The sequence below is a fragment of the Pelodiscus sinensis genome, chromosome 13 (genome assembly GCF_052426305.1).
Source record: "Pelodiscus sinensis isolate ZL-2025 chromosome 13, ASM5242630v1, whole genome shotgun sequence".
NCBI lineage: Eukaryota > Metazoa > Chordata > Testudines > Trionychidae > Pelodiscus > Pelodiscus sinensis.
In genome coordinates, this window is record NC_143064.1 from 49,008,971 (window position 1) to 49,024,170 (window position 15,200).

General features: G+C 56.1%; 1 protein-coding gene across 1 annotated transcript; it reads left to right on the plus strand.

The window, feature by feature from the left end:
• Positions 1–9,409: 9,409 nt before the first annotated feature.
• Positions 9,410–14,320, plus strand: LOC102453698 (putative G protein-coupled receptor 34). Its single transcript, XM_006111360.4, has 2 exons — positions 9,410–9,545; positions 13,191–14,320. Exon 2 carries the CDS (start codon positions 13,208–13,210, stop codon positions 14,222–14,224), a length of 1,017 nt encoding a protein of 338 aa, XP_006111422.1. The 5' UTR covers positions 9,410–9,545; positions 13,191–13,207; the 3' UTR covers positions 14,225–14,320.
• The last annotated feature ends 880 nt before the right edge of the window (positions 14,321–15,200 follow it).

Consider the following 15,200-nt stretch of genomic DNA (forward strand, 5'->3'; position numbering starts at 1 on the left):
TCCTACCGCCGCGCCCAGGCACCCGCACCCTGCCCCTGCCCCCCAGCGCCTCCTACCGCCGCGCCCAGGCACCGCACCCTGCCCCTGCCCCCCAGCGCCTCCTACCGCCGCACCCAGGCACCCGCACCCTGCCCCTGCCCCCCAGCGCCTCCTACCGCCGCACCCAGGCACCTCCACAACACCCTTGGCACCCCAGCACCTGCACCCAAGCATCTGCTAACCCTCCACCCTCTGCACCCCAGCACCCACTCCTCTGTGTGGCTCAGCCTACCCAGATCCAGCCCGGCTCTGCAGGAGACTGAGCGTGCTGTAGTGTAAGATTCTGAAACCTGTGTGATGTGCATTTCTCTAAAGAGATGTTGTGGTGGGAAATGCTGATTTTATGACTCAGCCATTCTGTGATAGATAATGGCAAGTGCAAAGTGGTCTGGGTTGGTAACAAAGCAGAATGTAGACTGAGTCCGCCGCCCACACCAAATAGATCACAAGAATCTAAGGAGCTTAGGTCTCCCTGCAGTTTACTCTGGCGCCGCAGTGCTGCAGCCCTAGAGCCGCACAAGATCTGCTATCCCCAGTCACTAGCCCGTTAATCGAGAACAGATGGGCAGAAGCAGAAACTGGAGGCTTCTCTTTGGCAGGGATACGTACACATGCAAAGATGGGAGCGAGACCTCGCCATGCGGAAAACCAGTGCTAAGGAGGCCAGTTGAGCCAGGGCGGAGTGCAGCCACAGTGCCCAGCGTGGGCAGGCGGTGCGGGTTGCCTTGCTTTTCTTCCTGGAACAGGCCCTGCAGTGTTCCCTTGTGAGCCAGGGCCCAGGGGAGAGAGCAGTGCTTGGAGGAGCAAAAGGTGCCGCCAGGGTCATGTTCCCCTCCATGGCTCATCCTTTAAAAGGGGGGAGGGGTAGCTCAGTGGTTTGAGCATTAGCCTGCTAAACCCAGGGTTGTGACTTCAATCCTTGTGGAGGCCGTTTAGGGATTTGGGGCAAAAATTCATCAGGGATGGTACTTGGTCCTGCTGTGAAGGCAGGGGACTGGACTCAATGACCTTTCAAGGTCCCTTCCAGTTCTAGGAGATAGGCATCTCCATTAATTTAATCCTATGTGGGGAGTCTGTTGGCAACAGACTCAGTGGGTCCCCTACTGGGGTTAGACTCAACAGTGCCAGCTGCTGTGACTGACTGGGAGGAGGCAGCGGCAGGCCTCTCTCTCTGTGGTCTTTGTCATGTGGGAACATGTCCTGTCTGACTTTTGCATCGTCTCCACTGGCACTAGAGATGGCAAGTGGGCACTGGAGAGGGGTGTTGGTGCTGGCAGGTGGTTGGTTGGTACCGGGGAACCTGGGCCAGGCTGGATTTCTCAAACAGACGTTGGACCACACCTGGTTGCAGAAGCACTTGGTACCTAGTTAGGTCATTGCTCTGAAGAGGGGCAAAGTGCCTCCTGCATGAAAAGGAATTTCAGTCAATTGTCTCTCTCCTTAGCTTTAGGGTTGAAATCCCTACAAATCGGGCACGTGACAGTCACCCAGGCACTTCAGACAACCGTCCTGGAATCACTTACTGGCCTGTGTTCATGGCATCCCTGGGAGTGGAGCATGCCCCGGAGTCTGGGCCGGCTAGCCCCACAGAGCAGGAGCTTGCAGTATTCTAGCTGTGAACTGCCTTATGCTCCCTCCTTACCCCTATTTACAATTTAGTGACAGGAAGAGGCCATTGCTGAACATTCCCGTGAGCGCCACAGACAGAAGGAAGGAACCGGGAGACAACGTGTCAGCTATGCCTATACACCACTCCATGGAGCCTGGCGGACACCTCTAGGGGAAACTCATCCCAGAGTGGCGCATGCAACATGCACACCCCTCTGCTGGAACGAGCAGGCCTGTGGCCCTCAGAGCCTAACAAAAATACAGGTTGAACCTCTGGACTGGACTCCCTGGGCTGGCAGGACCACAGATGTTGCTAGACGAGAGAGCCCAGCCTCAGAGGTTGAGAGCGGCTGGGAGCAAAGCCACTTTGGTTGGTGGCTGGGGCAGTGACCTGGGGCAGTGACCTGGGAGCAGCTGTCGCCGCTGTGGTGCTTAGAGCAGGGGAACCCCTGAAGCAGCTGTCCTGCCGCACATGGGGCTGGGGACCCTCGAGAGCAGCTTCCACCTCAGCACACAAAGCTGGAGCCAGGGAACCCTGGGAACAGCTGCTGCCCCATGCGGGACAGGGAGCAGAGCCCCACGAGTGAGCTGGGGCAGCAGACCCAAGCAGGTGTGCGGGAGGTCAGGTGTCTGGGTTCTCCTGGGGCAACTGCCAGGAGGGGAGAGCTGGGAGAGCCCGGATGCCTGACCTCCCTGGTCTGGCAAATTCTCTTGTTTGGGTTCCAAGAGCCCGTGGTCCGGCAAGTTCTCTGCCAGGCCCGCGAGTGCTGGACAAGGGAGGTTCAACCTGTATGGCTACAGCTACACTATACGTTTTCTTAGAAAAAATATGCTAATGAGGGACTCATTTGCACGAGTCACGATCTCATTTGCATATTTTCTGCTGATCCATTTTTGCGCAAAAACAAGCAGTGTGGACATTTTCTTTTTGTGCAAATGCCCCTTTTCTCGCAAGATCCTTATGCCCCAGAAAAGGCGGCTCACCGATGTTGTGGGGAAGGGGGTTTGCACAAAAAGAAAACATCCCCACGGCTTGTTTTTGCGCAAAAACCCCAGCACAAAAATGGAGCGGCAGAAAATAAGCAAATGAGATCTCGACTCATGCAAATGAGTCCCTCATTAGCATATTTTTTGCGGAGAAACCTCGCAGTGTAGCCCTAGCGTGTATGTATAGCCGCAGGAGCTTCTGTGGGCAAAAGCCACTTCTTCAGATGAGATGATCTTGAGCGATGATCCCGTGATACGATCTATATTGGTTAGTCTCTATGATGCCATTGGACCACTCGTTTTTAAAGCTACTAACACTGTTACCCCTCTGAGACTAGGCTGGAATGGCCATGAGCAACCACGCCCCGAAGAATCAGCCATTTTCCCAGGCCCCAGGGAGCAGCCAGGCAGAGTCTGTCCCAAACCTTTCTTAGTCATAAACCTGCCTTCTGTTTATCATCTCCAGGGGCCAGCTGCTCAGGCACCAGGACTGCTCAGGGCTGGGGGTTCTGCTCCAGCAGGATTAACGGCAGCCCAGCCTGAGTGTGACTGATGAGCTGGGGAGCTGGGAGCAACGGGGAGGCGAGGTAGTTAGCACAACAAAAGGCTCGTGGGCAAAGAGAACTGAGGCTCGGTCAGGGTCTCCAGTCCGGTCAAATGACAGGAAATGGAAGGTGGGCTAAGGCCGGGTGTGCGCACTGGGTACCAGAGCTCTGCCCCCAGACTTCCTCAGCTTGTGTTCCCAAAGACTAGACGTGCGGCTATGAGCAAGTGCGCTTTTCCTGGGCCATGACACACGCTAACGCCACCTAGTTTTGAGGGACTAAAAACAGAAACATACAAAGAGTGCAACTGAGAGAAGGGATGGGGGAGCGTTTATAACATTCAAACTTGCACCCACAGCCGTCAGGACACTCAAAGTTAGGGGCATGCCATGCATTGGACAGCCAGATAGCTGCCTTTCCTCCCAAGGCCCCGTCCCTCCCCGGAGCGCAGAGCTGCCCCCGCCCCCGCCCCCGCAGTGCCCAGGGACCCAGCGGGAGTGGCTGACATTGCAGGCCCTCGGATAGCTTCCGCGGCCCAGAGTTCAGAGCGGTGAAGGGCATTTCTGTGCCAGCGCAGGGATCAGGCCTCCCGCATGGTCAGACTTGCTCAGAGGGTTAGCTCAGTGGGTTTTCCTTTAGCCTGAAGAGCAGGAGCCAGAGCGGATGCCACCTGGTGACGAGTGGTCTGCTGTTTGCAGAGAGGCAGGCACGACAGGATGCAACTGTGGGTACCCTAAGATAGAGGGTGGCACTGGTCGAGCACTCCAGTAACCCTAGTGCAGAGACAGCGCAGCGTTGGACGCCAGCCCCACACAGTCGGGGTCTGGCATTGTTAGCCACACGGGCAGCAGGCCAGGGCTGCGGACACTGTCCTGGAGTGCAGACAAGGTCGAGATCAGAGCCTTTCAGGGAGCTGGGGCGCTTGGGTCTGTCCCCCGTTCGGGGTCTGAGCTGTTCTCAAGAGCATGGGAATCCGGCACCGTGACCTTTGCTCCCACGAGTGGCCCCACAGTCATCGGCAAGCGGAAAGGGGCTAAAAGCAGAGGCTGATTGTCCTTTCCAGAGCACGCACGCTGAGCTGGCAGAGCGGCTGGGGTTTCCTATTGCTGCCGTAGGGTAGGGGCTGACTCACTCTTCAGAGCCACAATCCCCATACCTCAGTCTCCGGCTTACGCTTCCTGCCCTGCACACCTCACGTACCCGCTGCAGCATCTGTTCTCCGAACTGTCAGGCATCAGCTGGAGGGGGCCAGCAGCACCCATCACACAGAGGCAAGGCCTGCTGGGAGGATTGGTGGGGATCACTGAAGCAGCACAACAGAGATGCAGCATGTTAGCAGGAGCCAACCTGGACTTTGCTCAAAGCGGAGGGGCTCTGGGGAGCAGGTCGACCTTCCACATCCTGATGGTGAGGGGAGGGAGGCAGCCTAGACAGTGCTGGTGTTAGCCCATTGGGACCCTAAGCAGGATCCCCCAATTACCGTACTAGTAATTAATAGGGGGGCCCTTGAGGTGCTCAGGGCCCTGCTTAGCGCTCGTGCTGGCTCTGGCTTACAGCTCTGCCAGCTGCTCCTACTCCTTCCAATTTCACTTGTGTTTGTGTTCATGGAGTGACCCTCCCTGCCACTGGTTTCTTTTTGAAAACAGATTGCAAGAGCTGTCACTGCTGCCTGCCTTCCCCTCTCCCTCCCCAGGTAGAGACCCTCAGCCCAGCTTTGTCTGGCGGCTGATGCTCGTGGGTCAGGCAGGACTTGCAGAGGGCCTGGTGCAAGAGCAAAGTGCTCTGCACTAGTCGTGGGAGGCTGTGCTGTCCAGTGGCTACAGTAGAGAGCTGAGAATTGAGGGCTGGATTTAATTCTCCATGACTCAGCACAAATGGTAGCACTATGTATTCCCTTTGCACTGGTGTCGGTGACTATAAGATGGAGACGTATGAGATCCACGGGTTCTGCTGCAGACTTGCTGGTGACTCTCCCTCACGGTGTCTGTCCCTCCAACTCCAAGAGACAGCGCTGCAGAGGAAGGCCCAGGGGAGTTTCATTCCTTGCTGTCTCCAGGTTCCTGGGGCAGGTGAGAGACGGAGCCTGTGGGAGGCATGTTGATTTTCTCTGCCTCCGCCTCTGCCCTTGCTTTCGCTTCCCTTCCCGGTACAGCGATAAGCATCTGCGTGGGTCACGAGCTAGAATCTGCAAAGTGGAAATTGTATGAAGGGGAATTTGCTTATTTTCATATTAAATTTCCTCCTGAGTCTGCAGGGTTCCAGGGCGTCACTAGCTCAGGAGGCTAGCTGAGACTCAGGGGCAGCAGGGTTAAAAGAAGCCACAAGAAATACTTCACACGTGGAACTCCTCGCCAGAGGATGTTGTGAAGACCAGGACTTTAACACAGTTCAAAAAAGAGCTAGATAGATTCATGGAGGACAGGTCCATCAGTGGCTAATAGGTGGGATGGACAGGGAAGCAATTTCATGCTGTGAGTGTCCCTGGTCTCCGTTGGCCAGAAGCTGGGAGCGGACAGCAGGGGCTGGCTCACTCAATGATTGTTCTATTCACTCCTTTTGAAGCACCTGGCATTGGCCCCTGTCGGCAGGCAGGATACTTGCCGAGGTGGATCACTGGTCTGACCCCGTGTGATCTTTTTTATGTTCTTATGTCAAAAATAATGCTAATCAAATATTTACCACAGAGACTCCCGAAGAGAACCCCTCCCGAGCGTGACGCTGTGAGAGAAGGCCTCCTAGGATGTGTGTTGTACCAGTGTCCCGGTCACCACTCGGCCATTGTGGAGCAGTGTCACTGGGACAGCGTCCCACGAGCACGCTGCTCCCTTCCCTCCAGCGCACTCCCGCTGGTTCCCTTGGCCGGCGCAGGCCCAGAGTCCAGGGCTGCTTGTCTGTGAGTTCGCCTCTCACCAGAGCTGTCTCATCCATAAGATGGTTCTGGGTGGTCTCCCTGGGCCCCATGCTTTGGGAGCCCCCATGAAGACCACCCTAACCATCCTACAGACAGGATGGCCCACACTGACGTTAGCCTGAGGGGTTACCTGGGAGGCCTGGTGCACTGCCGCCATGCCACGCCAGGCCTCCGGTAATGCCCTGCGTCAGTCTCTCCAGAAGTGGAGAAGGGGGGCTTTGGGCAAGAGGTGCCATGGGGGCAGGAGAGGGCATGGCAGGGGTGGGAAGAGGAGTGCGGGGCAGAGCAGGGGCAGGGCTTGGGGGTAGGAGTGGAGTGGGGGTGGGGCAGGAAGAGAGGGTTGCCTCAGGCCCACACCTCCTGGAGACAGCCCTGTGAGGGAGTGGAGAAGGCACCTTGCTGGATCTTTCAGGCTCTTGCTACTCGCTCCCACTTGCTTGCTCCGGCTGCTGTTGTTTGTCGTGCCACCGTTCGCTCTGTGCCATCACCATCTGTTGCCACCTGCCACTGTGACCAGTCTCTCGAGGGCCCACCCAGCTCTGTGGGGGAACCTCGCAGCTAGTGCAGGCTGGGCTGCCTCTTCCACAGAAGCACCATCCCTCCCTCGAGAGGTCTAAGCGCTTAGACCTGGCTATCAGGGACGTCAGCTCTAGCCGCCATTGAACAAACGACTCTATGGGGCCTAAGCAGCTCTGCCTTTAAATAGGGGAGAGGGCAGGACAAAACAGTGCAGAGCCACACCACCGCGCAAAACCCCTCTCCGGCACCTCTCTCCCCCCGGGATCCGGCATGCAAACTTGGGAAGTTACATTTTGATTAATTGCTTAATCAAATAGTTGATGCAATTTGCATTGACTTCAATTAGCCAATAAGGACGCCTCCGCCTTTGAAGTGTAGCAGCAGCCCCAGGGCTGTTGCTACACTTCAAAGACAAAAGTGCTGCAGGGAGCACGGGGCTAGTGGGAGACTGGCTCTGTGCTCCCTACAGCGTTTCAAAGAGGCAGCACTGCATGGAGCCCGGGGTCAGTAGGGGAGTCCCCCACTGGTCCCATGCTCCCCACGGCGTTTCAAAGCAGCAGTGCCGCATGGAGCCCAGGGTCAGTAGGGGAGTCCTCCGCTGGCCCCGTGCTCCCCATGGCGTTTCAAGGAGGCAGTGCTGTATGGAGCCTGGGATCAGTAGGGGTATGTCTACACTACCCTGCTAGTTCGAACTAGCGGGGGTAATGTAGTCATCCGCAGTTGCAAATGAAGCCCGGGATTTGAATTTCCCGGGCTTCATTTGCATGAAGCCGGCCGGCGCCATTTTTAAATGCCGGCTAGTTCGGACCCCGTGCCGCACGGCTACACACGGCATGGACTAGCTAGTTCGGATTAGGCTTCTAATCCGAACTAGCTGTACACCTCGTTCCACGACTTGTCCTTCTCATCCTTAACGTAACCCTCCTGCTTGCAGAGTGCAGTGCGGTACAAGGTGGCCAGGACTTAATTTGCAATGAAAGAGCTGCCAAGGCTCAAGCAAGATTTCTACATTCATCCCTGATGCGGCAAGCCCAGAGGTCCCTGGGCTATGGCAGCCGTGCCTAGGAGTCCTTGCCGGGGCTCAGTTGTGCAGCACTTCAAAGACTAACAAGATGGTTTCTTAGGTGATGAGCCCACTTCCTCAGATCGTATTCTGAAAGCGAATTGGCATGGCCGTTATATAACAGAGGGATACAATGAAAAAAGGAAAGCAATTACAAACTGCCAAATCAGCTCCGTAGAAAAGAGGGTGGGGGGGTGACAAGGAAGGAGGAAATTGCCTCCTGTAAGAGTCAATTAAGTGGCTAATCGGGGTCACTAGAATATCAGAAAGGTGGGGAGCCCATCTTTGTAATGTGTAAGATAATTGTCATCACAATTAAGGCCCATTTGCAATGTATCAAACGTTCGCACACACAAAAGTTCTGAGGTCTCCCTCTGGAATCTGGTGCTAAAGGCTCTTTGCTGTAAGGGGCATGTAGCACTGAGGGTGACCCCCCAGTCCGGACAGGCGAAGCACGTCCCTTCTGCCCTCTGCTCACAGTCAGAGCAACATTTCACCACCCCTTGGAAAGTGATCTGTGAGCTGCCGCCAGCCCAAACGGGCGACACCGCTCTGTCTGCGGGAGACCCCGGCTGGGCAGGCGGTTCACGTGACTACCATTCGGTCCGGAAGTCTTTCAGTGGCTCATTGCCAGCTGCCCGCAGAGCGTTTGTTCGAGCCTCCTTACAAATCATCATTTGAAATGATCAGCTTGGCCAACATCACTGACACGACTGTGCAGCCATTGTCATAAGCCAGCTGTGTGCGGCAGCTGGTCCGGATTCATTCTTTTCAAAGCTGTCTTGCTTTTTCAGGACCACGTGTGTTCTTAGATGCTGTGTCTGTTTCCAAGTGGGAATTCATCTCAGTTCCAGTTCATTATTCTCAACTGAATAATGTCGGGCGTTGATCTGAAATAGCACAGTGCACGCCTACACTGCCAGCCTGTATTTGGAAATAACAGCGAGCTGGAGGACTTCTTCCTCCGCCGCCTGTAACATTCATTTCACGAGGCGAAGGGAAGTCGGAGAGGGAGCGCTCTTCCTTCCACTTCCTGCTGTGTAGACAGCCCCACAAGCCGAGTTAAGCTATTTCAGCTTCAGCCGTGCCGTTGCCATAGCTGGAGTTGTGTAGCTTAATTTGACTTTAGCCCTGAGGTGTAGACGTACCCTAGCAGGAGTGGGGAGATGGGGAAATCTGGGGGAGAGGGGGGTGGGAGAGGCAGATCTCAGAATAATGAGCAGTCACTGCATAGAGCCGGGCCGGGGTGGGAGGGGGAATCAGCAGGCGGCTCCCATCGCACGGTTGGTGCCCATTCTGGGAGCAGGACTGGACCAGGCTGTGACAAGATGTCCATGGGATGCTAGAGCAGGCTGCCCCACAGCGGCACCAGCAGAAAAAAGGGCCCCTCTTGTGAAGCGCGAGGCACCTCTCCCTTCCTTGGCGAGCAGTGCACCAGCGAGGCCCTGCATGCCAGTGTGCGGTTAGCAGCCCCAGCGAATCAGGGGAGTGGTGGCGAGCGGGGCCGTCGTTCCTGAGCACTAGTCTGCAGCACAGGAGCCAGTCGGCGATACCCCAGCCAGCTCCGTGCACTTGTTTTGTCAGTTTCTCTCTAAAAAAACTGGTTTCAATTCTGATCTGTGTGCTCAGCAGCCCTCCCACCCCGTTCGTTTGGAGACTGTCAAGCTGCCAATTACGTTTTGGGTCTCTCAAGCCACATCCCATTGCTAAAACCCCAGTAAGCAGCAACCAAACCAGGTAGAGAGCGGAGGGCCGGCGACCAAAGCAGGCGTCACTGTCAGGAAATTCTACCCCTACCAGGGTTTAAAGGGCATGAGCTCAGAGCAGAAACCCCCAGTCGCAGCGAGCAGGGGACCTGAGAGGAGCTGCTGAGGTAGGTGACGCTGTCCTGTCCTTTTCTGTCTTCATGGTGACTCTTGGGGTGAGCTGAGTCATTTTAGGGTTTCAGGCACGGCTGGCTTCTCAGAGGCGGGTTAGTGGGTACAGATGACCTTTCCCTCTATAATTCATTGAAACAGAATTTTCTCAGGTAGGTCAGGAGAAAAATGAAAAAAAGGAGAAATAGAAAGAGCTGGGGCCAGATGCTTGTCTCACCCTGTGCACTGACGCTCACAGCACGGTCCTGGCGTACTTGGTACGCTCTCACAGCGACACGCAGAGAGCCCCTCCGGACACCATGCAGCTGGTGGCACACAGATGCTCCCAGCCGCACAGGCACAGGCACGCTCACATCCACCGCACAGAGAGGGCTAGGGCCCGAAGATCGAGTCCAGGCCCCGCCCTCACGGCCGGACCAAGTATTATCTGGACAAGAAGGGGGCAAACTGCAGCCCATGGGCCACAGCCAGAGCCCATTGGGCCCTTCAGTCCTGCCCCTGGGCTCCCCAACTCCTGGGCAACACGGTGAGCAGGAAAGGCTAGCTCCCCTCCCAGGCAGCCTCAGAGCTCCAGTCGGGGCGGGCCAGGCCTGGCTGTTTGGGGAGGCACAGCCTCTCCAACCCAACCCGCCATACAATTTCCCTACCTGCTGTGGCCCTCAGGCCAAAAAGTGTCCCATCCTGATCTAGAGCATCCCTGACAGGTGTGTCCCCCACCTGCTCTTGAATCTCTCCGGGGCGGAGATTCCACAACCCCCCAGGAAACTTAGTCCAGTGTCTGACCCCCCTGGCAGCAGGACTTTTTCCTAATGTCCAACCCAAACCTCCCCTACTGCAGCTTAAGCCCCTTGCATTGTCCTAGCATCAGAGGTTAAGAAGAATAATTTACCTCCCTCCTTCTTGCAACAGCCTTTACGTACTTGAAAACTGCTCTCGTTCCTTCCCAGCCCTTCTCCAGACTAAACAAACCCACTTTTTTCAACCTTCCCTCATAGCTCCTGCTTTCTAGACCTTCAATCGTTTTTGTTCTTCTCTGGGCTTTCTCCAATTTGCCCTCATCTTCCCTGAAATGCGGTGCCCAGAACTGGACACAATACTCCCGCTGAGGCCTAATTAGCACAGAGTAGAGCGGAAGAATGACTCCTCGTGTCTGGCTCACAACACTCCTGGCCAATGCATCCCAGAGCGATGGTTGGTCTTTTTGACTGTTGACTCATATCTAGCTTGTGGTCCACTGTGACCGCTGGATCCCTTCCCCCAGCGCTAGACTCTCAGTTCCCATTTTGCACATGTGCAACTGCTTGTTCCTGCACATCGCATGTTCCTAGGGATTTGCACAAAGGCCCCTCCTCTGCGACACACTGGCCCAGGCTCACAGCAGCTCTGTGCAGCATGGTAGAAACTCCGCGACTAACTCAAGTGATCTAAGAGCCTGAGCTTTTAAACTACTTAAACATGGCAGCGGGGAATTCAGACAGGCCCGTGTCCCTGGCACTATTTGTGCAGGGAGAGGGTTGGAGGTTTTAGCGCTTTGGAGGGTGGAGGAGAGAGAGAGAGGGGTGTGTGTGTGTGTGTGTGTGTGTGTGTGTGTGCGCGCGCGCGCCTTCCCCAATATTGGACGTCTAGAAGAAGATGCATATTCCCCTCTCCCCCGCCCTTGTCACTGCAGTGGGAGGTGACGTGGCGCTTGACAGGAAGGGGTTGGACTCGAGTTCCCCACTTCCACAAGCCCCGGCATTTGCTGCTCTCCCCGGCAGTCACAGCCAAGCCCGTTCCTGGAAAGCTCCTGCCAAGCTGCGGCCAGGCGGTTTCTGTGTCAACAGCCCATTGGCGCTGGCGGGGCAGCTGTCTGACTGCTGGCTCAGGGAGACCTCACATATTGGCCACAGCAGGCTCCTGTTCTGAAGCTTTTCCTCGTAACCCTAAGGGCCAGAAATGTTCTTTTAAATTAAATCTCAGACTCCATGGGGTGCAGGTCACCGGCAGGGCATCTCAGGGTTCACAGGCTGCCCTCCATACACGTGCATGCAGACAGGCTCCCGAGCATGCTCACGTCTCCAGTGCCTGTACAGTTACACCAGACTGAACACCCAACAATGCTATAAGAGCACGTACAGGTACACAACATGCACACTCCCCTGGATGCACTCCTTTTCACACATGCTCCCTTTCACAGCAGGGGTGAGCCGTGTGCACTGCATCCCCTAGCCAACAAGAGGAGTTTTATTTCCCCTCTCAAGGGCTCACAGGTTCAGGTCTGAACAGCATCTGAGAGCAGGGAACATAACATAAGAACATGGGAACAGCCATACTAGGTCAGAGGGACCCTCCACTGGGTCCATGGTCCAGCTAGCCCAGTGGCCAATGCCAGATACCCCAGAGGGAGAGAACAGAACAGGCAATCATCACCTGATCCCTCCCCTGTCATCCATTTCCAGCCTCTGACAAACAGGCTAGGGACACCCACCATTCCTACCCATCCTGGATAATAGCCATTGATGGATCTAACCTCCATGAATGTATCGGATTCTTATCTGAACCCTGTTGAAGTCCTAGTTTTCACAACATCCCCTGGCAAGGAGTTCCACAGGTTGACTGGGTGCTGCATGAAGAAAATTTTCCTTTTGTTTGTTTTAAACCTGCTGCCCATTAATTTAATTTGGTGACCCCTAGTTCTTATACTGTGGGAATAAGTAAATAACTTTTCCTTATTCACTTTTTCCACATCAGTCCTAATTTGATAGACCTCTATCATATCCTCCTTAGTCTCCACTTTTCTAAGATGAAAACTCCCAGGCTTTTTAATCTCTCTTCACATGGGACCCGTTCCAAACCCCCTAAACTCTCTGAAAACTCTGGCATGCTACAGCTGGCAGCCCTGAGGAACGGTCCCCCAGCATGAGCCCAGCCAGTGCAGTGGCCTTGGTGCACGTTGATGCAGTGAGATCAGTGCTGTGCATTGTCCCTTTTGTAGCTCCCGTCAGTGGCTCCGAGTTACACTGCTGCACAGATGCGGCAGCGTGACTCCGCTGGACTTCCTGCAACACACCAAGGGCCACAGCAAACGCACAGGAAGCAAAGGCCAGAGAGGAAAGTGGGGTTTCAGCTGGAGCTGAGAGCTGAGCTAAGACAACAGAAAGACACAGGGAGGCGAATGCGATGGCAAGATTATGGAGCAGGTGGCAGGCGAGAGCCAGTCCAGGCAGCATGTTCTAGGGAAAAGGCTCCATGTTCAGGGTGCAGCTGCAGGGGCTGGCTTGGCCTTCCCTGGGGTAAAATGGGGAACACAACCCTTCTGTCTGCTCACTTGCTGTCTGCCTGAGCGAGGTGGCACTTTGCTGCTGGCGTAGGCATGTGCACTCTGAGGGCTGAGGGGTTCACCATGGGCTGGCTGGCTGCCCCGCCCTGCCCCCCAAGGCCTCGGCCCTTCTGGGAGCACAAAGCGGCCTGTCCCTCCGCCCTTGCCCTGTCAGCTTCCCTGGGGAGGGCTAATGATACTCTCCGCTAACCACTCTGTGCACCTGCTGGATCTGCTGCCTCCTCGTCCCAGCACTGGGCTCCCGTGTCCTCGGGCAGCGTCCGAGTCACACACATTCTAACACCCCTAATCCAAACAACCCCACATCCCCTTGTCTCCCCAGGCCCTTGCAGCGCGACGATGGGCATGTCTTTTCCCACCAGCGCGGCGTTCACGGCCTCTCAGTCAAACAGCTCCCACTGTGAGATCCAAGATGGCTTCCTGGCAGTGACCCTCCCCGTGATGTACTCCCTCATCTTCATCAGCGGGCTGCTCAGCAACATGCTGGCCCTCTGGGTGTTCTGGTGCCACACGCAGAGGAGCACCTCCATCACGGTGTACATGAGGAACCTGGCTCTGTCGGACCTCCTGCTCTCCCTCTGCCTGCCCTTCCGGGTGGCCTATCAAAACCAGAGTGGCCCTTTGATCCTCTGCACCATTGTCGGGGCTTTCTTCTACCTCAACATGTACGTCAGCATCATGTTCCTCAGCCTGATCAGCCTGGACCGCTACCTGAAGATCATTCGGCCTCTCCGGCAGTTTAAGATCCACACGGTGCCTTGCAGCACCCTCGCTGCCAGGGTGGTTTGGCTGGCCTATGCTGTTTTCACGCTGCCTTTCTTTTTCGAGACTAGGGGAGCAGGGGCCTGTGCCGACAAGTGCTTCCACTTCAGGAGCAAACGCCCACTGGGGGCAGCTCTCAACTTGGTCGCCGTGGCCACCTTCTTCATTCACCTGCTGCTCTTCCTCTATTTCTATGGCAAGATCTCGGCCAAGCTGCAGAAAGTGTCTTCAGGGAAAGCCCAGCAGCAGGGCAGAAGGCCAGGGAGTAGGGCCATCACAAGAACCGTTGTGGTCCTGGCCATCTTCAGCGTGTGCTTTGCCCCCTACCACGCTGTGCGTGTGCCGTACGTCCTGGCCCAGCTGGACGTCATCTCCAGCACGCAGTGGAAGCAGGCTCTCCACCTCGCCAATGAGCTTGTCCTCTGTATCTCGGCCCTGAACAGCTGCCTGGACCCCGTGATTTTCTTCTTCTTCTCCAGCAGCTTCAGGAGAGCCGTGCACGGCACCATCCACGGCAAGCTGAAGAGAGTTGTTCTGAGGAACCAGGGGGCCTTAAACCACAGTAAATCCATCACAGAGCCAGGGCTGGAGTAAAGCACTTTGGGGCCGTGGGCACCAGGAGCGTGGCCTGCCCACATCTCCTTACACGGGACAGAGCCCATAAACAGTCAGCTCCCGTCACCATTACCTGGCTAGCGAGGGCAGGCCGAAGCCTGAGCCTCTTGCAGCAGCCCCCCACGTACTATGGCCTGGGCTTGGGGGCCCAGCTTGGCCAGCCCTGGGCGGGAGGACGGACGAGGCAAAGGATACCAAGGTGAGCTGCCCAGCCAACCTTACAGTGGCAGAGAGCGGAGTCCCGGAGGTACAGGCACTGTCTCCTCTCCCTCCTCATGCAGAATGCGCCGCTGCGGACACACTGTGTTTGGCTCCGTACGGCCCCACGACCCTCGTCTGCTGTCTGGCCCAGCGAGCGGCACCCCAAGTGTTTGGGTGCTCTATGCAGCCGCGCATGCTGTGTGCTTAAGGATGGCCCTGAGAGGAGAGGGAAACGATGTGACTCCTAGGTCACAAGAGCACCCTACTGTGCATCAGGGGACATAGACGGGACAGCAACCCGGCTTGTAAAGACATCCCTTCCCACGCACAGGGAAATCCAGCAAGAGCACCAGGTGCAGCAGGAACTGGCTGTGGGTGAACACCTCCGGTCCGGTGGGGGGCCGCGGGCGGGCCAGGGGCCAATGCTGTAATTTGAAATAGACAAGTTGATCTGTCTCTGTCTGGTGCCAGTGTCTGTTACGGCAGGTTAATCTCCCATTTCTGGACAGCTCCTGCCACAAACCTTTCACATTTTCTATGGTCAGTTGTGTGCACCACGTCCATTCCCTGCCAGGTGTCCGTAGGCTAGCGGCTCACAGCCAGGCTCTGGGAGGGGCATGGGCTCCAGCTCCTGTGACACGTTGTACCAGGGAAGCGCTTGAGGGTGAAGTTCTCAAAACCAAGACAATGACAGACTCAGGTCCCTCAGCCCCTGCCACTATTTACAGTGACATTTAAAGGTAACTTGCAAAAG

Coding starts and splice junctions, on each gene's coding strand:
- LOC102453698 (XM_006111360.4), top strand. CDS start 13,208: ATGGGCATGTCTTTTCCCACCAGCGCGGCGTTCACGGCCTCTCAGTCA.